Below are 23,499 nucleotides of genomic sequence, written 5' to 3' on the forward strand. Positions count from 1 at the left end.
GCGGTTACTACACACCTACCCAAGTAGCGAACAAGACTTTATCGATGCCATCAAGACCAAGTGCTATGGAGATCTCGCTCCCACACAACCATGTAGAACAGCCTACACAAGACAACCCAACCCACTAATGGACGAAATTATCGCAGAAAACAAAATGAGAGCGCTCATCGCCGTCGCCACCCGTAACACAGCGGCGGGCACGGACCAGATCACGAACTCCATGATCATAAACCTGAGCCACAGGCCTATCTCCGCGCTCACGGCCTTTCTGAACCAACACTGGGAACAAGGTGCGGTGTCGGCGATGTGAAAACACGCACGAATAATCATGATCCCCAAAACGGGCAAGAAATTGGCAACTTACAACCTCAGACCCATCTCGCTCACGTCCTGCATCGGCAAAGTGTACGAGAAAATTGTAAACACAAGACTACAGAAACACTTAGAACATAACAAACACCTGCCGGACACCATGTTCGGTTTCCACGCTGGCCTGTCCACACAAGATGTGCTATTCCAAATCAAGGAAGAAGTCCTCAGCAACGTTTCCCGCAGCGGCGGACACGTCCTCTTAGCAATCGACATCAAAGGGGCTTTCGACAACGTCAGCCACCAAGGAATCCTGGAAGGGCTGGCCAACACCAACTGCGGCGAGCTAACGTACAAGTATGTTCAGAGCTTCCTGAGCCTCCGCACGGCGGAGCTGAAGATAGGAGAGATCCCGACTCCAGTGTAGCACCCTTCCAACAAGGGCACACCACAAGGGGCTGTCATCTCACCCACGCTGTTCAACGTCGCCATGATCGGCCTCGCAAGCAAACTGCAGGACATAGCAGGTCTTCGGCACGAAGTCTACGCAGACGCCATAATACTCTGGACCATAACAGCGTCCCTCGTTGAAAAAAGAACAACGGCTGCAAACTGTAGCATATCTCATCCAAGAATAGAATGCTCCCCCGAGAAATCTGAGCTCCTACGAGTCTGGCGAGGCCGGGGTAACCACACAGTCCGCAAAGACCCAACAAGAAAACTCGAGGTATGCCTCAATGGGGGCCTCATACCAGATAATCCATTGCTAAGGGTGCTGGGCATGTGGTGGTAATCCACCCAGCGGGCCACACACACCCTTACACTCCTCAAAACTAGTGTCAAGGCGATAGATCGAACGCATGATCGCCCGCATAAAATCCAAGAACAGAGGCATGAAGGAAAGGGTCCCTCTCCGACTGGTCAGAAGCTGGTGGTGAGCAGAATCACATACAGCCTGCCCTACTACCATCTGACACAGTCCGAGATGAAGCAGGCCGACACAGTTTTGAGGATGGCTTTCAAGGCCACTCTCCGCCTGCCGAGGAGTACATCGACTGAAAAATTGGTTGCACAAGGTTGCACAATATCCTCAGCGAACGGACAGAAGCCCTTTACGTCTCGCAACAACACAGATTTGCGCAGACTCATACGGGCCGGCAGGTCCTACAAACCATGAAGTTCCCATCTATAACAACACGACGCCAAGAAACCTGCTTGATATCTCGTCACGTCCAGGACTGATTGCGTGTTGCTCCTATACCACGCAACATGGATCCTAACCTACACTCCGGCAGGAGGAGAGCAAGGGCCCAGTACATGGAGAAAGCAGACAGGTTCAATACCACGGCCCGTTTTACGGACACCGTCATGTACGCGAGGAACAACAAGAGCGCAGTGGCAGTGGTATGCGACCACCGAGACCACGTTACCTCCACTGCATCGACCCGCGCCCCGCACGATTACGGAAGCCGAAAAGCTGGCCATCGCGTTAGCCATCCGCGAAGGCCTACACGCAAACCAACCACTGACGATCCTCACGGATTCTCAGCAGGCCTGCCGCAACTTCCTACGGGGAAGAATTGGAAGACCTGCTGCACAAGTACTAGCACAAATACTCAAAGGGGACCCTTAGGATTTCACCACCCGAACCATTATCTGGATACCGAGCCACACTGGCATCACGGGCAGCCTGACAGAGCACCTCGAGGATTCGTACATAACCGAGCACTCATCAGGCCGGCTGAAGAAGACCCGGACCTTGTCGACCTCGAGTATTCAGCCATCGTGAACCAGCACAAAAGGTGTCGCTTGCGATATCCACCACCCCATCGCAATCTAAAGACAGAGGATACCGCTGCTTGGCGTAGGCTCCAGAGAGGCACTTGTCTCTACCTGTTACGATGATGACAAAATAAATAAATGTGTTATGAACTCAACAGCAACCATAGAAAGATTCTATTGGGTAAACTTCTTAGGCAATTTTGGAATGGCTGCCTCCACTAACTACGTCTTTTTGAAACACGATGTAACTTTTTCTCTGTAGGCCGAGTATCCATTTATATCCTTGGTATTTCTAGCTTCCATGTTTCTTTGGCTGAAAATATCTTCATATCGGTGACCCTAGTTTTTTCATGTTGTTCGCAGGTAAGTATGTGGTGGCAACAAAAGGACATTGGGAACACAGCAAAAAGGGGCACTAGTTTACAGAGATACCGAGTACCAGCCAGCGAAATATGGACTTAAGGATTCAAGAGACCAGCGTGAGGCCGGCAGTTCAACGGCCCAACCCGTCCCAGGAGGCTAAGGGCACGAGCTTCGTGGCGATATTTGCGGTCATTGGTTATCGCGGGCGGCATGGTGTTCATCTTTTGCGTTTGGCTAGCACTAGTCTCCTACAGGAGCGCACTAGTGAACTCTGCACTAGTGAAGACGTTCAGACAAAGGCGTGAGATTGAACAACACTGGCCTGCATAGTACTAGCATTCGAAAGGAACGCCTCGGTGTAGGCCGATGCGTTGAGCAGGCCTTCGTCATGGTGCTTAAGTTAGTGAGAGTTACCCGGAAAAACCGGTTTCAAGCGATCGACGGAAGCCGTGGAGCTTCGCCTGCTTATATCAAGTGCGAACGCATTGATACTTTGTCTGATGACATGTTAGGCACCATCGTAGGCACACTGGGATGCCTTTAGCACCCATGCTTAAAAATTGATAAAATTGTTGCCAATATAGAAATCCAACAATACATAATAGGCTTATATTTAGACTTTAATAAAGTATTTGATTCAATTAAACATGACATACTTTTTTCTAAATTACCCTTTTATGGAATCAGAGGCATTGCTTTAGATTTACTGCGTAGCTATCTATCACACCGCTCCCAATTTGTGGAAATCAACAGCATAAAATAAGATTTAGCAGACATTAGGTAGGACGTCCCGCAGGGTGCTATTATAGGTCCTTCGATTTTCCTGCTTTATATCAATGATATCGTGGCAATACCAGAAGCACCGAGTATTGTATTATATGCCAACGATACAAACGTTTTTTTCTCCTCTGATAACAGCTCTATTCTAATTCCTCTTATTAACAACTGGTTAAATTCCCTTTCAGTGTGGTTATCGGCTGATCAGTTGAGCCTAAATGTTAAAGAAACAAAATAGATTGTTGTTACTCCTATTAACAAGCCAGTTAAGTTCGCATCTGTTTTAGTATTTCAATCGCAACCACTTCAAAGGGTTTCCCAGTAAAAGTTATTGGGTGTACTCTTTTATGAAAATCTACGATGGATGCATCACGTAAGTTATATTAAACGTAGCATAGCACAATTAATCGGTATGCTAAATAAGCATCGTACGCTGTTACCTTTAAAGCTGAAACGTCAGTTATATTTTTATATTTTTCATTACAGATTCCACTATTGTCTACTTATCTGGGGCGTCACCTCTAAAGCAAACTTGGAAACTCTATTCCGAATGCAGAAAAAGTGTGTTCGTATTATTCATAACCTATCGATCTACGAACATACCTCTGAGTACTTTCATCGGGACAGTATTTTGACTCTCACTAGTCTATATAAACAAAAGTTACCCGAAAAAAGCATTTTTAGGATTCATAAGTAATCGTGAGAACCTTTTTCTATATATACTAATACCACAACTAATTACACCTTAAGAGCTAGGAACCTTATTAAGGTAAAAACCAGAACAAACTACGGCAATCAGTTTTTACAGTGGCAGATTCCTAAGTTACTTATTGATGAGCATGCTTTATTTGATATCATGCAAGATTCCTCAACCATTTCAATACTCAGAAAGAAATCAGAACTGTATTTTCCCGACAACTGACACCTGTTTTTTTCTGATTGATTTTCTGTTTTTCGACTGATATGGAATTTCATGCGTTCCAAGACTTTTTGTTCGCATTTGGCTTGTGGCCTTTCTGTACCACTTTATTCCTTCATTTGTATTATATATATTTATTGTGCTTCATTGATTTATTGTATGTATATTTTTGTCATTCGTATATATACATGTATATGTAAGGATGTATATGAGTGTGTATTATGTGTATATAGGTATACATATGTTCTATAGCACGGTTGTCTGCTGTGCTCGTGGCGCCAGGGGCCAAGTCAGGCGAGTATAGTCTCGCCTTTTGCTCCGGCGCCATGACAACCTTGCATTGTCCAAATCGTAATAAACTTGAAACTTCAAAGAGACTCTCAACACAAACGCAAGAGGTGAGGTCGTTTACTCGGGTGTCAAGTTAGTCCACTGGCGTTGCTGGGCGCGTAATGGAGGTTCACAGAGCCGACGGCAGAAGTTGCAAAGTTGAACAACGTAGACAGCGGGATCAGAGCATGATAAAGGGGCGTAACCAGACCGAAATCCCCGGAGCGGCGGAATGTCAAACAGAAAGCTGACTCTATCAGTGTTCACCGCAGGCCCTGCTTGAATCCAGAGCTATGGAGGACAAGCGGCTGAGAGGTCTTCCAGCGGGGGACATTGGTTTGAGACTAAATTCATACCTTCAAGGTACACCTTAATCATTCCATGGCGAAATCGTTCCGTAACAGGATTCTGGCCTCCGCGGCAGGGATTTGATTCCGCGATCATCAAATCCCGACCGCGGTGGCCGGATTTCGATGGAGACGAGGACCCGTGCATTGGGGACACGTCAATGATCTCCTGGGGGCCAAATTTCATTCGGAGTCCTCCTTGTACTGTGCGACTCATGATCAAATTGCGGCTTGTGGCACGTAAAACACCAGAATTCGATAACTACGGCTTCCTTGAACAAATATAGAAGGCGTACCTTATGATGTAAAGGCGAATCATATTGTTGCACGCGCAATGAATTTTTGCTGATGCATTCTTTTTTTCGCAGCAATTTGCCCATGAGTGTCAGGATTTTGGTTCAGCAGATGTTACTTCAATCCTGTCCTATTTAACATCGACGTTTAATTACAACATGACCGACACATAAAAACTGAAACGATTTGCCGTTGGACATATTAAGCCAGTTTTCTTAGCGAGTTAGCGCAAGCGACGGCCATAATTGGAAGTAATATTTCCGACCATCGTTGAAAATTTCATTTCCAACAAAAGCACGACAAACCCAATAATTCACTCGTTATAGAGAGAAAGGAAGACATGCTGGCCTAAGCTGGTATACTCTGACCTGCTACATAGCACAGGGAAAGAAGGATAAGAAACCAGAGATAATGTTGTGACGTGACGAGGGTAGAAAGAAAAAAGAAAACTTTATTGCATGACGGCTCTAGTCCGAGTCCTGCGTCAGGAAGGGATCTGTGCACAGAATATCCGCGTAGCACAGTGGTTTCCTAAAAGCCACCAGTTCAGTCTCACGCTCGGAACATTTTGTTCCATAATAGCCCTTGTAGCTGCTCCGGCTTTTGCGTAGCTGCCCATTAAGACTTAAGTACGAGACATTGTCATGTGCACAAAAATATTGAAGCCCTCTTGCGAACATATGATGAGTCACGCGCCCCATGTGTGTTTCTTTAAATATGAAAACGGAACTGTGGTGAAACACAGGACAGACTAACGCGACATAAAGGTGCCTGTGTTGTGTTCGGCTGCTTAAGAAGTAGAGTGCCAATGCCTCATTCCCGAACGCAGAAAGCACAGGATTTCTTTGATCCAGCTCTCGTGTTATCGTTGTTTAAGATGGCCTTTGAACTTGTCGCTTATGCGTATTATTGTGGAATGGGTGGATGAAACTAAGGAATATAGAAATTAAGTTTCACTTCTAAATGTTCGAAAGCTGATAAATTCAGTGACACAGATGCAAGAAAATAAATGCGATAACGTTCACCAAAATGTCTAATTTTTCTGCTTCTAAGTCTAGTTGACGATTATATTCGTTTTTGCGCTGATATGACGAGATATACTATAAGTAGAACGACGTTTACGTGTTTCACTATCTTTCTCTGGCAGAGCTCGCATAGGTGCCACAAATGCAATTTGACATTCAGCTATTTTGACGTCAACCTTCATAGGGCTCCATTAAAGTTGAATTTTAGATCGCAGAACGCGCTCTAATAAAAATGAAAGCGAACTGCTGCTGGTGAAAGCACGTGGCATGCGTTGTCCTATTTACGAAATGAACCTTCTATTCAATTCCATTATAGATTGCATTCTCCATAACTACAACAGACCTGTGTTTGAGAAATACCTCAGCTCCCCCGCCTCCTCGCTGTTTTCTTTTTTTTTGCTATATATATTGCAGAGATACTTTTTGCAGCGGTTAATTGTTTTGCTACGCAGAGCATAGGTGCGTTTACTCCCACGAGATTCTATATCAAAAATAAACAATAATACCCGACCTAACAGTCGAGAAACTACGGGGATTGATCGATCCTAATAATGCTTGACATTAAAAACCTTGCCAGGTCATTACATGTTCTGAAAGTGATTTGAGCCGTGAGCTCGAAGAGATATACTACAATTTTTCTACAACTGGTGTGTAGAGTCGGCGATGGCGTTAATGAAAAGGTTATCTAGCTGAAGGGAACAATCAAGTGCACTGGACAGGACGAACATTTTTTTTTGCTGCTCAAATAGGCAGGCTGCGAGGGAAATTAAAAAGCAGAACGCTTCAAATGGTTTCGAGCTGCAAAGGTATAATGACCTCGAAAGCAGCCAGGTTGGAACGCTGCCATTATACCGTATGTCTCAACCTAGCTAGCAAACATTCATTCTTGAAAATTTTTAATGATTAAATAAATGGCGGAGTTCGTACGGCCACACACATGCGTTTGTGAACTGAAGCCAGCTGCAAGCCCGCTCCTACAAGACCAGCAATGGGCCGTCCAGCAGGCTTGCGCAGCAGCCGCCAGGTACTCCCTGTTTGTCTCTCACGCAGGTTTGTCCCTGCGTGGGAGACGCCCACTGCGCGCTGACGTGCGTCCTACAGGACCTTTATTAAAGTTTATCCAATCCAATCCAGCTGCGAAGTCAGGGGCAATTCATACCTGACATTCTATACCTTAATCAAAGTGTTCGCTAGTTAACCAGAGAGCTCGCGGTGTACGCACTGGAATTTTTGCGGAGGTGAACGTCATAGGTGCATCTTTCAACGCGACCCTGCGTTGATTCATGAGGGTGCAGTTGTTGTAATGATTCATTTAGTTACGAACTATAGTTGGTGCTACTCCCCCCTTCTCACCTAAATTCTTATTTTCTTGATTCTTTACATTTTTATCGATTTATTGATAGAGTGTGTAGGCTATGCCTTAATTTGCCGGTGATCAGTGCATACAATTTCGAGGTTTGTGACTATGTATGGCTCATGATGCCCATCCTACATGGGAACTTGTGTGCCGGATATTATTTTGACCTCAAAAACGCCACAGAAAGAAACAAGCATTTTGTTTGAGCCTTCGTGCGCGTGCGTGCAGTCATTCGATATATATCTAATCAGTATAACGGAAAGAATACGAAATAGAGCAGCCCGGCTCATATCACGTAACTAAGGTATAAAACTCAAGCATTACACAAATTAAACTAGACCTTCTACTGCCGTCATTAGATATCCGCCGCAACATCGCTCTTCTGAGCTTATTCCACAAATATATTTACACTAAGAAACGAACCTGGTTACAACTGCAAATGCCCCACTCTTTTTCACGCACATTACATATTCATTTCAGTTTCTTGCGCATATACGGTAAAACGAATGCATTTATTTCATCTGAAATGCCTCGTGCCATTCGTCTATGAAATGACCTCCCTGATAACATAGCCTCCATATCTAACCCCGACACGTTGCGCTGTCAGTTACTCACGCTTTACCCATTTTAATACAGTTCACGAATGCCCACTCTAGCGTACTTGATCGCGCATTTTTGCAATGTTGTATAATAATTTCCCATACACTATTGCTTTTGCTCTGTTAATGGTAACAAGCCTTCGTGTGCCTTCAGATATTGCTTTGTATTCCTTGTGGCTTGAGTATTGTGTAACACAGAAATCTTTTTTTATGGCACTGTTCGTGTAGGAAATTTGTACGTTTTACATCTTGCTGTTTAAGATGCCTCCCTTACTTTATGCCCTGCCATAGGGTCTGTAAGGTTGTATTGAATGAATAAATAAATAAATAAATAAATAAATAAATAAATAAATAAATAAATAAATAAATAAATAATGAATAAATACGTAAACATATAAATAAATATCAGACAACTATGGCTTTTAGTGGAACTGGCTAACACTCCGAGGGCTGGACCTAGTAAACTTAAATACCCAAGTTAGTGGACTGATTCCTAACCGTTGCCATAGCATAATTGCTTGCGCAAATCACGCGTAATACGGAGGTTATGGATTGGGCTCCTACCGGCGGTACGTTATCTTTTTGTCCACTTTTATTTCCCTTTTCCTTTGCGATTTTCTACACTTGAGTTTCAACCATACTAATTTCCTCAATATTTTCCTTGGCTTCATTGTCTGTTGGCTTTAAATGGTCGTGATTAACTGAAATCGAGCCCCTCGGCTTCCCTTTTTTCTCTCTCGTTCATTCGTAGCAAGGGTCTCGAATCTGGCATCCAGTAGGTAGCACACGAGTCTTTTCGCCACGCACATAGGATAGCCACGTGCCTGCTCCTCTAAGTTTACTTGTTACATGACGTCATCGGACACAAAAAAAAAATAAGGATGTCCATCCGCCCTCAATGGCTTTGAATGGCGCTGGCTTACACTCCCAGGGCTAGACTTTACTTTTTTTAGTAAACATAAATACCCAGCTTAGTAGACGTATTGATAGTCGCCGCCGAAGCGTAATTTCAAGTGCAACGCTCCCGTAATTCGGAGGTAATGGTAATTCGAAGGTAATCCCACCGGCGGTACGTTATCTTTTCGTCTTGCTTTATTTTCCAGTTTTTTATTATTTCCTACATGACACTTTCCTCCACAGCGAACTTCTCCGGTGCTTTCCGCGTCTAAGTTGGCTGTATAGGATCGCGCCCCTCGGTGTCCCTTCTTCTGCCTGTCTTATATATATATATATATATATATATATATATATATATATATATGCTCTCATAGACACTGGGGCGCATTTGCCGGTAATGAGCGCTGACCTTTGTAACCGGCGGAAGAAAAAAGACGCCCCTTCCCAGTGGGGCGATAACGAAGTCTCTGCATTCTCGCTTCTAATCTTCTGACAACGCCTCCCGTTCTGGCCCATTGCGATCCTTCTGCGCCTACCAAAGTCCGTACTGATGCCGGCGGTCACGGAATTGGCGCAGTACTGGCCCAACGCCAGCGCGGCCACGACCGTGTTATCGCTTACGCCAGCAGGCTCCTCTCGCCCGCGGAGCGCATCTATTCCATCACTGAGCGTGAGTGTCTGGCCCAAGTTTGCGTGGTAGCGAAGTTCCGCCCATACTTATATGGCCGACCCTTTTCAGTTCTCACAGGCCATCACGCGCTTTGCTGGTTATGCTCACTGAAAGATCCTACAGTATGACTTGGTGACTGGGCCTTACGCCTCCAAGAATATTCGTACTCTTTCACCTACAAATCTGGCCGACTACACAAGGACGCTGACTGCCTGTCTCGCTATCCGGTAGACGAGCCTGACGACGCCGACAGTAATACCGCCAACGGCATTTTCTCTGTTTCTGCCTTCGCTAACATCGCCGATGAGCAATACCGAGGCCTATCGCTGCGAGTACTCATCGAGCGTCTGCGCTCTACACCTACCGACGCATACCTTCGCCGATATGTCCTCCAGGGCGGCATTTTGTACCGAAGGAACTTCATCCCTGGCGGCTCTGATCTTCTTGTCGTAACAAAACATCTACGACAGACTGTGGTCTTTGAGATGCATGACGCACCCACTGCAGGGCATCTTGGGCTAACCCGCACGTACGCCCGCGTTTGCTGCCGCTTCTATTGGCCTGGTCTCGCTCGCTCGGTCCGACGCTATGTTGCTGCCGGTGATCCCTGCCAGCGTCGGAAAACACCTCAGGTGCTACCTGCCGGTCACCTCTGTAGATCACCGTCCCTGTGGAACAGTTCTTTCGTGTTGGATTAGACCTCCTCGGTCCCTTTCTCACATCATCCTCTGGGAACAAATGGGTAGCCGTAGCAAGTGATTACGTCACCCGATACGCTATCCCGCGGGCTCTGCCTACCAGTTGCGCCACTGACGTCGCGGACTTTCTCTTGCGTGAGTATATCTTACTTCATGGCGTCCCACGACAGCTGCTTACTGACCGTGGTCGTAACTTCCTCTGGAAGGTTATCGCCGACATTGTGCGTTCCTGCTCCATTCAACACAAGCTGACTACCTCATACCATCCTCAAACCAATGGCCTGACAGAGTGGTTAAACCTTACTCTTACCGATATGCTGTCCAAGTAAGTTTCCAAGGACCACCACGACTGGGACATTGCCCTTCCTTACGTCACATTTGCGTACAATTCTTCCCAGCACGACACTGCCACATTTTCCCCATTTGATCTATTGTACGGTCGCGAACCGACCTTGCCACTAGACACGGCACTTCCTCCTGCTGCGATCTGAACAAGCGAATATGCGCGCGACGCCATCGCCCTCGCGGACCATGCACGCCAGCTTGCCCGTACTCGACTGGCGGCCTCGCAAACCACTCAGGAGCGTCAGTACATCGCCCGCCACCGTGACGTACAGTTTTTGCATGGTGCGCTCGTGCTCCTTTGGTCGCCCTCTCGTCACTTCGGACTTTCAGAGAAGCTCCTTTCGCGATATACAGGGCCCTACCACGTGCTGCGCCAGGTGACACCTGTGACATACGAAATTGCTCCTGTGCGTTCAACCTCGTCCTCTACTCTGGCATCTAGTGATGTCGTGCACGTCAGTAGGCTGAAGGCCTACTACACTGCTTCCGAGTCCCTTTTCTACCTCTACAACGTGACCGTACCCGCAGCTGGGGTGCTGCGCTCCTAACCACGAGGTCACAGGCTGAAATCGCGGCCGCAGCGGCCGCATTTCATCGGGACGAAATGCAAAAACGCCCGCGTTCCGTGCACTGGGGGCACGTTAAAGATTAGTGAAATTAATCTGGAGTTCCCCACTATGACGTGCCTCATCATCGAACCATGGATGTGGCATGTAAAACCGGAGAATCCATTTCAATTCACGTGACTGCCCACGCTTCCCATACCTACACTTTTTTTCACTTCGACGCTCTTAATGCTAACGCATGAACGAGGAAAATGACGGTATCGATCGAAGGGCGAAGTGAGAGCCAAAGCAAAGTTTAGCTTCGTGCTTGAACTGCTTGGTTGGTGTTCCAATCGCAAGCTGGTGCGACATGTTGGCACGATGCAGCACTCATGCCAACTGCGAAGGAACAGTGTTCTGGCGGCTGCCAGGCGTCTCAGGACGCTGCCCTAATGAGGACCGCCACCAGTTGCGCTGTAGGCGTAGCACCGCCATAGTCGACCGTAACATATGTGACATTTATCAAGGACTTGACGAGAGGACGGCGGGTTGACGAGAGGATGTCAGAAGAATATAAAGTGTACCACGTACTGAAGGGCATAGCGGGCGCGCTTTAAACCTTTTAGTGCGCAAGAAAGTTTCCACCATGACCGACGTGAGTAATGAATGTCGACGCATCGAGGAAGCAAAAAGTCGCCGCATCTCATACCAGTTCACGCGCCTCCCAAGTACAGCTGCGACTTCGTCGTGCGAGAACCTTCACTCTCTGCATTAGCCGCCAACGTTCGAGAGCCTCGTTCGCATCGTCCGCCTAGTGATCGAAGCAGCGGTACCGGCTGCCTTCCCGACCTATTATAAGGATTTCGATCAACCATTTCCTTTTGCAGTCTGTCGTACGTGAATAGTTGGCGAGCCTTGGCATTCAGTTATTCTGTTCCGTCAACCGGTTGGACGCCAACGCCTTTCTTACAATCCCTTCTTCGCAACGCAAGTACCCTCTCGGCCCTCTCGCAACCCAGCAGAATGGCGAAGGTCTGATGAGCGGGCGATTTGTTTCATCTGCCGACGCGTCGGCCACATTTCACATCACTGCGGCAGTACCTGGACGTCTACGCAATATCAATCTGCGCTCCCACCTTTCCACCAGTCCCCAGGTATCCGTTCACCGCCCGAAGGTTCCACAGAGCCGTAAAACTCTATTCTGACGCTCTCATCTGCACGGCTGAGTCATCCTGCCTTACCGCGACGTGCGCTCTCTCGCTCGCCAACTATGCGCCGTTCTCAGTGCCCCATGTACTGGCGCACTACGGGAAACTGACGGGTGCACCTCCAAGCAGTGACGCTGCTAGAACGACCCGGGCTGCAATTGCTGTACGAACCTTACCAAAGATAAGAATTTACCTGATGTGTACATAGATGTTGTCTCGGTTACTGCTCGTCTTGACACCGCGCACACGTTTGTGTGATGAGCGACAAGCTTCGTCAGCGGCTCACTAAAGTAACTGACACCTACGACCTCCTGTGTTGTGCGAGTCGCTGATGGAAGGACACTGGCCACAATAGGAATACGTGCCACTCGCATTGGTGTCGCTGCCGCCAAACACCTGTCTTGTTTACTGTTCCTCAAGATTGTCCCCATCGCATTATCCTAGGGCTTGATGTTCCTCTGCTCAATCCGCAGTTCGGGACTTGCTCAACTCGATTTACCTTCTCCTGACCCTCCCGAGGAAGTTCCCAGTAGACTGCGCTCCGCTCAACTCATTCGACTCGCCCCACAAACCATGACGTGGGTCCTCCTTCCTCCTGCTTCACCTTTGCCTGACAGTGACTATGCTGTTTCTCATCTCGCGGACGTCCTATTTACCCTCCACTTTGCTCTTCCGCACACCGTCGCAACTCTCACCAACAATTCCACCAGCCTTGCTGTCGTTAACTTGGGAATTTGCGACCATTTCCTACCGCAAAGTCAAGCCTTAGGTACGCTCTCCTCCTCCCAAGACTGCCATTTATCAGCATTGACTGTTCATGTTTCGTCGTGGCCCGTTGACTCTTCATCGTCTTTGCCGGCTGTATTTCCTGAGTTCACAAAGATGATTGCTCCGGATCTTGCGAATCCCCACGTCGGCCAGCTATGCCACCTGCTTGGCTTGTTCAGCGCCATTTCTGTCCTGAATGGTCGCCCCTTAGGCGATACTCCTCTCACGAAACGCCGTATTGACGCCGGTGACGCGCACATTATTCACAGGCGACCATATTGTGCGTCTTTGCACGAACGACAAGTCCCTCAAATGGACGTCGAGAAAATGCTCTCTCGAGGTATCGTCGAACCGTCCTCTAGTCCTTGCGCATCCCCCGTCATTCTAGGCAAGAAAAGGACACCTGGCGCTTCTGTGGGGAGGCATGATGAATGCCTTGCCAGTGTTGAACGTGCCGCCTAGTTAGATGTCTCAATTGGAACGGGGCCATCGTGTTGCCCTCCATGCCATTCTTGGATTACTTCGTGAGGCGCAGTTTGCTCCACTAATCACTGAAGCGAACCAGCTGCTCCTGAGGCTGCATGCAGACCCGAGAGCGTTATATCAGCAGAGCGTCTTCACCGAGCGTAACATGGACAAGCACTTACTAACCGGTTGATTCAATGACTATCTTCCCGCATGGGGAAATGGCGGCATTGTTCGTTGTCATTGCTGGCAGTTCAGAAGACACTACCTCACTGACTACTCCAACGGAACACAACAGATGCGCGTTCCCTATTCATATTTCGATTCCGGAGATACACAAAAGTCTGACCTGCCTCTTTCCGCACTATTTTGCACTCATCTGAAAAATATGGAGAACATCTTAAAGTATTCACGTACGCAACGGTAAACAGCGATGCCCAAGGCACTGCAGGAGCTTTCTTCTGCCCTTCGACTGACATAAGAAGGGTGTTTCGAATACGTCATCCATTCTCATCAACAGCTTCGAAGCTGGCAGCGATTGATGTTGCTCGGAAGTATGTACAGGAAGAAATAATTACGTCGAAGGTCGTCATCCTTACAGACTCCCGTGCTGCCCTTGGCAGGCTGTTGAGAAAGGATGCCAATATCCCGATTCTCCGCCATATAATAGAGTCCGCTAACAAGATTACTTTTCGTGGGGTATCATTCATTGCTCAGTGGATATCTTCGCAGGTGTGTATTGCTAGAAATGAAGAAGCTGATCACCTCACTTCAACCTGTGCTCACAACGGGAATGACTGCCGAGAAATTTCTTGTATGATTGACAACACCCGTTTGTTAATCCGCCGGTACCTCCTAAAGCAGCACCCAGACCATCGTGTTGCAAACGGCTCGTGCCCTCCGAGTGTTCGTGGCTGTGGCTTGCCTTATAGTGCCAGAGCATGTTTGTGAAATTAAGAGTTGACTCTGTGCTGGTGGGGGAACGCTTGTATCGTCAAGGACGTGTGGACAGTCCATCATGTACGTCTTGTGGCTCCTGTGAGACACTTGAACCCTTTATATTGGAGTGTCCCGAATTCGAGTGTCCCGTATTGGAGTGTCCGTGTTTCTACTTCCTTCTGTCCATGCCTCTGTCATTTGTTTATTTCCTATGTTTTAATTTCTTTGTTTCCAATCTTCATCTTCTCTTATCCTGTTGCGTTACCTTCTCCTGACAAAGTAGGCAGGCGTTGCCCTCCTCTCGGTGGCAGTTGTCAGCTTGCTCCCTCCGTTTTGTTTGTGTATTTCTATGTTTTCATAGAATAATAATAATAATAATAATAATAATAATAATAATAATAATAATAATAATAATAATAATAATAATAATAATAATAATAATAATAATAATAATAATAATAATAATAATAATAATAATAATATCTCCAATACGTTTATCCTACACCAAAGATTGATGACTCCCTTGACAGCCTCGACAGTGCAAAATACTTTTGTTCCATCGACCTTCGTTCCGGTTACTGGCCAATTGCCGTCGACATGGACCGCGACAAGACTGCCTTTATAACGCCCGATGGCTTATACCAGTCCAAAGTCGTGCCTTTCGGCTTATGCAATGCTGCAGCTACTTTTGGACGCAAAATGGACACATTTCTGCATGGTCTCATGTGGTCCATCTGTCTTTGTTACTAAGGTGACGTCACCATTTTGCCGTTACATTTGCCACGCCCCTATAGCACCTCTCGCTTGTTCTTTCTGATTTTTGCAATGCTGGCCTTAATTCGTCTACGTGTCACTTCAGCCGCCGCCAAATCACTCTCCTCTGTAATCTTGTTGACTCATCTGCTGTACGCCCAGGCCAGGGTAAAGTTCGTGCCTTACAGACGTTTCTCGTGCCAGCACGTAATAAGACGCCCGCCGATTCGTGCATAATCTTGCAGAAGTCACACGTCCTCTTACTGTTCTTCCGAAGGCAGACGTTTCATTTTCTTGGAACCCTCCACAGGAAACCACCCTCTCGAAGGTTATCTTTCTCCTGACATCTCCACCCATTCCGGAGCTCTTCGGCCCACAACAGAAGCCCGCACTGATGTAAGTGGTCATGGATTCGGTGCCATTTTATGCCAACGTCAGCGAGTTCACGAACGTGTGCACGCCAGCCGTCTGCTATCTCCAGCTTAGCGGAATTATTCCATCACTCAACGTGAGCGCCGTGCACTTGTCCAACCAGTGGCGAAATTTCGCCTGTACATATATGGTCGGTCCTTCACGGTCACCACAAACAACCATGCACTCCGCTGTCTTTCGAGCCTCAAAGACTCTACCGGTCGCCTAGGCCGCTAGGTGCTACGCCTACAGGAATACTCGTACACAATTGCCTACAAGTCCGGCCATTTACAGCAGGATGCGAACTGCTTGTCCCACCATCCAGTCAGCCCTGCTGATGTTCCTGCGACTGATGCTTCTGCTTCTCTATTTTCGATATCTGCTTTCGTTGACCTCGCTACCGAACAGTGCCGAGATCCAAAAATACGTGTTATCATGAACAAGCTCATATCTGCGTCAAGCAATCGCTCCCTTCGCATGCTCTTTCTTCAAGATGGCATTTTACATAGGCGCCGCATGCACACTAGTGGACCTGACACCTGCTTGTCATTCCCCGATTTCGTTGTACCACTGTTCTGTTCCAGAACAGTGGTACGGCGTACAACGTACCAACTTCTGGTCCCCTCGGAGAATCTCGTACGTACGACCATGCCTGCGCCAATTCTTCTGGCCTGGCTATACCAATCTGTGCGCCGCTATGTCGCTTTTTGTGAATTGTGTCAGCGCTGGAAGAAGCCGTCCGTACTCCTTGGTGGTCGACTCCAACCTCTTGACGTTCCTGCCGAACCCTTTTCTAGATATAACTTCTCCGGGTAAGATTGGGTATAAGTGATATTGTTGTGACACTTGATGCTAACTTTGACCATGTGGTTTAGACGTGATGACATGAAGGGACGTAGTCTAATACAGTGTGCATTGAATACGGGATTATTGCCGAGCCGAGCGATTCTGTACCGCTTGAAGCTTATTTATTAGCGTAACGTGACCGGGATTCCACACCAATGAAGCATATTCCAGGTTAGGGCGAACATAAATGCATAGTTCTCTTTTGAGCGCTGTAGGAGCCAGTGAAAAATTTCGTTTTAGAAGCCAAGAATGCGACCGGCTTTATATATGGAGTCAACATGCACGTTACAGTGAAGCTGTATACCTCTACCGTCCAAGAAAATGTTCGTTTCGTTGTAAGCGAAAAACTCCCCATACGTGGGCCAATCCCGAATATAGTGCAATGGCGGGCCGACCAGCGGCGGAGGTGAAGCAGGCGTTATGCACTCCCCATACGTGGGCCGATACCGAAGATAGTGCAATGGCGGGCCGACCCGTGGCGGAGGTGCAGTTCGCCATTAAGGGGCCCACATACACAGCTTCGATGGTCACCCTTCTTAACAGAGTAGAAGACACCTGAGATATTTTTAAAGAAAGATTGTTATTGACGTGAACTCCGAAGTGTCTGTAGGGACTTACAGAATTTAGGCAAGTACCGTTAATGGAATACTGTGGTATAAAGATTAAAAACAAGGAGAAGGTGCCTCAGAACCTTTATACCACAGTGTGCTCTTCAATCTGTCAGTTCTTTTCTTGATTCCGGGAATAAGTAGGACAAGGGGGATCGACTGTAAGAAACTATAATTGATTTACACTTGGCTATGTTCAATTCCGCATTCCACAATTTACACCGGGTAAAAAATCTATTAAAGTCAGGCCAGAGATTAGAAGTATCAGTGTCGAAAGAAATTTTTCGTTAAATATCGAAGTCTTCAGCAAAAAGGCAAAAAGAAGAAGAGATTTTCTCAGCTAAATTATTAATATAAATGAGAAATAACAAGGGTCCTGGAACCGATCCCTGCGGCACACCTCACCTTACAGGCGCCAAGGTGAGTTATCATTGTTGACAACGACCCACTGTGTTCTGTTAGTATGGAAAATTTCACTACAGTGGAGCACTAATGGTTCAATGTTCCACCGATTTAATGGAAGTATTAGTAGTTGAAGATTAATGTTTTTGAGAAATATGCAGTCAGTTAGGAAGCCAGAGTCACGGAATGCACGGAAGTCATTAGTAAATGTAACCAGTTGTGTCGCACAAGAAAAATATTTTCGAGAGACCATGTTAACAGCGGTGCAAGAAATGATTTGAACCAAGGAAGCTTGCTAAATGGGTGAAAATTATGTGCTCAAATATTTTACATTAGACAAACGTAATTGATATTGGCCAATGGTTACATGGGTAATGCGTGTCGCTGGGCTTGTGAGGCAGAACCACCTTGCCTGCTTTGCAATCTCGTGGCATTTGCCCGCCATGAATTGATGTACGAAAAATGCAATACGGAAAAATAAAAGATACACACTTAGTGCGCTGGAGAAACTTGGAATTAATTCCATCAGTACCGCAGAAGGATGGTCGTTTTTGGTTGAGAATGATTTTACCTATACAAGGTACTGTGCACCAGGGTAATTTGGAAGATCGGATATTTGGAAATTATTAAACGAAATTGCAAATGGGTCACTGAGTACGGAGGCACAGAGGTGTTTAAGAACTAGTTCGCCTGATTCGCTAATAAAGGTATAGTTAAGTTTTCCGAGCTCTTAACAATATTCCACGAAGGCATCGGGTTAGTATTTATCAATTTCCGTAATGTGGAATCTGCCGACGATTTGTAGGTGGCCTATTTATTCGCACAAGCGGAGCTTATATCTGTGCAAAAGAGGCGTCCTTTTTTGTTAGATGAGCGTTTCAGGTATCGGTTCTAACCGGCAGCGTTGGAATAATGATAGACAGTTTTTAGTGGAGTTGTTAATATACAATGCTTTATTCTTGAATAGGTTCCACATATCGCCAATCGAGAGGTTAGTTTGGGCTGACAAAAAAAATCATCAACAAAGGTAGTAAGTTCAGTGTTAATGCGCTCAAAATTGCCTTTCTTATAATCCTCTGATACGCTTTGTGATCCTGCCTTTTCACGTTGGTGGGATGCAAATGGTTAGGCGCTGGACGTCATGATCACTGAAACCAGCAGTGTGGGTTATAGGCGAGACAATGTCACGATATGAACTCGGTGTAAATCGAGCAATGACGAAGATCCTTGCGTTACACTTGTTGGAAATTAGACGAGTTTCGACAGGGTGAAGTAAGAGCAGATATTTAGAAAAGAAGTAGCTTCATCAGATGCTGGTTCAGAAAGGCGCCAAGGGTGTTGCCTCTGCAATAATGAAAAATTTAAAATCACTTAGTAAAAAAATTTGTATACCTGAAAACTGCGAGAATATTTTATTCGAACAATCGTGAAGCTTTGAAGAAAAACCAGTGCTACTGTTACAGTACTGCAATAATTAAAAATTAAGATCACTTAGTAAAAAAATTGGTATATTTGAAAACTGCAAGAATATTTCATTCGAACAATCGTGAAGCTTTTTAAAGAAAAACCAGTGCTACTGAAAGGTCTATGACCTGCACTTGAGAAAGCTCTCGAATTTACAGCGCTTCTTAAATGCGCGCACGACGTAATTAGTATATGTTACGGCTCGCGAAACCGTTAATTTAGTGCCTATCAGCCTGAGACAAGCATTGTAGTTTCCTGACGCTCTATATAGACAAATAGAGCGTCAGAATAATACCATAATAATAATACATAATACACACAAATAATACACACAAATGGTATGCGTTCCGTGCCGCTGTGTAGAAAACATTGTGAAGTAGTGGAAAAGCGCTTGACGTGGGTTCGAAATGGCGGTGAGCGAAAGGAAGGCGCGAGGGGCTGCCGACGGCGACCGATGCAGCGAATGTGTGTCCACACGTGCCACGTTCACTCATCAAACATACAGCATTTTTTTGGCCATGACGTCGTGCAAAGCGCGGCACTGCAATTATTTACCCTTCCTGTTTATACTAAAGCCCAAATTTCTGTAGCAATGAAGGAAAAGCTAGGGAGGCAAAAGGACATACAAGTAAGAGCGCTCCTGGAAATGGTCCCACATTCTCATCCGCATATGAGTTCAAACCACTGAAGGAAGAAAAAAAGGAAAACAGAGATTTAGCTTAATTGAAACAGTAAAAAAACCACACAAATACACCATAATTTTGCTGTCTTTTTGCTGTCGTCTATCGCACTTGGGACAATGGGAAACCATCACACGTGGAAGCTAGGCCGATTCCGTATGTGTTCATAAAAACAAAGTGGCTAACCTGGGAATGGCTACATGGCACACTAACACATGCGCAGAAGCTTCGCCCTCTTAGTATTCCCTTTATGGCCACAAAAAAGTTCTTCGCGAGCACAGCGATCACAATCTCGTTCAACAGTAGTAGCTCGACAGTCACTGAAATCTGTGGATAGCATTGACGCTTTATATATAGCCCAGGCTCCAAAACTCTTGCAAACGCCGATTCTTACCGGTGCACGCCAAAAGCGTTCCTTATTGTCGTCGACAGCCACAGTCACTCCATCCGGTCCCTCCCAACTGTCACACTATGGCATTGTTGCTCATAGTTTCGCCAGTCGAAATCACTCTCCGCTTAACTTGCAGCTCTGTGATGCACCCCTGAAGCAGCTCGGCCGCGGTTCAACGGGGAAACAGTCGGTGCAGCCAATTGGCGTGGTATTCGACCTACAGACCTCGACAAATGTTGCTGGTACTTTCAACTCATGGCACCTACCCACAGGTGTGGGGGGGGGCGAGGATGGTTGGGCATGGTTCGCAATGCAAAGATAATATGAAGTCGTTTCTTCAAACGTTTCTGCCACCATTCGTCGGGCAGGGGCGTTTATGGTTTCGGTCTTTTTAAGGCTTTTCAAACGAGAAAATATGACCAGATGTACGAAACATCGTGAAAGTTTTGTGTCCCGAACACAGCCCGAGATGCCGATCATGCATATGAAATTTGGAAAAAAAGCCTCGTTTTCATGCGATTAGAATTGGAATTGTCACGCGCTTTCCGTTGCTTATCTGCCTGTCTCTTTTTGATTATGGTTTTGTACACACGTGCTATGTGCAGCTCTTGTATAAAGTCATTTGATGCCAACTTGGGTCGCTGTGTATGTGCCACTAAGGCATGCGCATGTCTTTAATGATAAAAAAACGACCACCTCCGTTGAAGGGCGGGATCGAGCATCCGCCGCATACATTCAAATAGCCTCTTCAGAATATATACGTGCGGCCTTAGCGGTGGCGGCGCTGAATTCATATCATGATCCATGATTTATGTTCGTCATACACTCTTGTTACACTATACCAATCTTAGTAGGTACCAAGTTAACGAAACGACCATCAGAGCCCCTAGATATAGGCGGCTGTTTTGTGACCTACATGACACGCATGTAATGATATTCATGTCATGATCGATCATTTATGTTTGTCATTAAAAATGATAGGGTTTTACATGCCAAAACAACTTTCTGATTATGAGGCACGCCGTAGTGGAGAACTCCTGAAATTTCGACCACCTGCGGTTCTTTAACATGCACCTAAATGTAAGTACACAGGTGTTTTCGCATTTCGCCCCCATCGAAACGCGTCCGCCGTGGCCGGGATTCGATCCCACGAGCTCGCGCTCTACAGCCCAACACCATAGCGACTGAGCAACCACGGTGGGTATTTATGTTTGTGTTTGTCATACTATGCCAATTTTGGTAAATACCAAGTTAACGAACGACCATGAGAGCACCAAGGCGTAGGCGGTTGTTTTATAGCTACATGACACGCATGTCGTCATATTCATGTTATGATCGATCATTTATGTTGGTCATACACTCCTGTCAGACTATGCCAATTTTCGTAGATACCAAGTTAACGAAACGACCTCAGAGCACCAAGACCTAGGCGGCTGTTTCGTGACCTACATGACACGCATGAAACATTATTCATGTTATGATCGATCATTTATGTTCGCCATACACTGTTGTCATACAACGATAATTTTGGTACATACCAAGTTAACGGACGACCATGAGAACACCAAGACGTAGGCGGCTGTTACATGACCTACATGACACGCATGTAATGATATTCATATTTTGATCGATCACTTATGTTGTCATACACTCTTGCCATACTATGACAATTTTGGTACGTACCAATTGAACGGACGACCATGAGAGCACCAATACGTAGGCGGCTACATAGAAATTGTCAAAGTGGCAGATATTCTTCCAGAAATGCTTCGCATTTAAAACTGAGAATGATCAGTGACAACAAGGCGCGGATTTCATTCTGATAACAAGGGGTAGTTCGGTGATTGTGCCGCAAAACCCAAAGCGCAGAAAAGACTGCTCTTTAACCTACACGACGCTATAGGCGACACCTACACTATAGGCACATAAGGCAATATGTGATTTTCAGAAAAGTGGTAAACTTTAGATTGCCCGAGGATGACATTCCGCGGCGTGGAAGTTCATTGTAGGACATTCGGCAATTAGAGGGATGCAGAATATTATTCAACTGTGGCGGGTTCCACGGATGAGGCACGGAGGAAGGAAGTAACTAGGAGGGTGCCTTGGCTGAACACATTCGAAGCCAAAAGGATCGGCGTAACACGTGATCATGTCGTGGTAAGTTTTAGCGTCTAGTGTTTAGTGCCTTGTTTTACTGTTTTAGGGCCGTGCGCAGCTCACCATCTTCCGAAACTACAACAGTTGCTACTGCCCTAGTCCTACGTGGCAAATGGGCGATAAACATATACGTTGCAATATAAAGGACTAAAGTTGCTCTAACAGATCGGGGAAAAAATTTCACAGAGTGGTTAAAATGGTTGGTTTCGCTGACTGGTTGTTGAAATGCGTGCTGATTAACATGTACCGCGAACGAAGCCCACGCGGCAGAGTCCGCAGATTTATGTCGATTTTCAGGGGGAGAACCAGTTATTATATAGGCATTACCTAGTGCGAGAAATTATATATGCGACGCCTTCACGAGGCATCCAGACGAAATGGTGCATAGCGAAATGAGACACGCTGCTGATTTCAGTGATGACATGTTCATACTAAGCAAACGAAAATTTTAGTCAGCAATAAGGCGTGTTGGGGGGAAACATAAGATGCGGCGTACTCGTCCTATAAAACGCGCCAAAGCGCCGCAATACCTGAGACAGGCGGACCGAATTTCGGCGACGAACGCGTTTCACCTTCTATCGATCGCCAATAGACGTCGCCAATAACATCCCAATAGATGTCCGGGCTGTGGCGCCCCGACAACCACTTTTCATGTCACGGTGAAGTGCCAATACCAACATAATGATATCAATCTTCCAAACACCCCCACCCCAGCCTCTCTGCAGTGGGAGGCCGTCTTGCACCACGGTGTTCCTCGGGTCCTGCTGGAGCTCCTCCAAAGGGTCATCAGTCATTGGAGCCCTGGATAAGGGGAACCAACCACAATAACTGAACCAATAAACGTTGTTCCTCTCAGTCTCTCTGTGTCTCCACCGTCAGGTACAAATAGTGAGCGCGTTCGCTTTTTATGTGTAAATTGTCGATATGCAACGTGGATAACGCTCCATGTCTTAAAGCGATGTCTCAGACGAGGATATTCGATAGGGTCTTCCAAGTTTTTAGGCACGCATCCGTGGCCTAACGATCTGAGGGTCGGGAGCCTGTGCTTGGGGAACTGGGAATCAAATATCGAACATGCAACTTATGCTTTTACTGAACGACAGCTTCCTCTCGTTGCCGTTGTGTTCATGTCAAGTGCGCTTCCAACAGG

General features: G+C 46.4%; 1 protein-coding gene across 1 annotated transcript in view; it reads left to right on the plus strand.

Annotated features, from left to right (window-relative positions):
• LOC142558448 (venom serine carboxypeptidase-like) overlaps window positions 1-23,499 on the plus strand; it is a 98,131-nt gene that overhangs the window by 6,869 nt on the left and 67,763 nt on the right. Inside the window, exon 3 of the mRNA XM_075670582.1 lies at window positions 15,701-15,786. Coding sequence (XP_075526697.1) covers window positions 15,701-15,786 — 86 coding nt within the window. The remainder of the gene's footprint in view (window positions 1-15,700; window positions 15,787-23,499) is intronic.

This window comes from Dermacentor variabilis, chromosome 9 (assembly GCF_050947875.1).
Source record: "Dermacentor variabilis isolate Ectoservices chromosome 9, ASM5094787v1, whole genome shotgun sequence".
Classification (NCBI taxonomy): Eukaryota; Metazoa; Arthropoda; class Arachnida; order Ixodida; family Ixodidae; genus Dermacentor; species Dermacentor variabilis.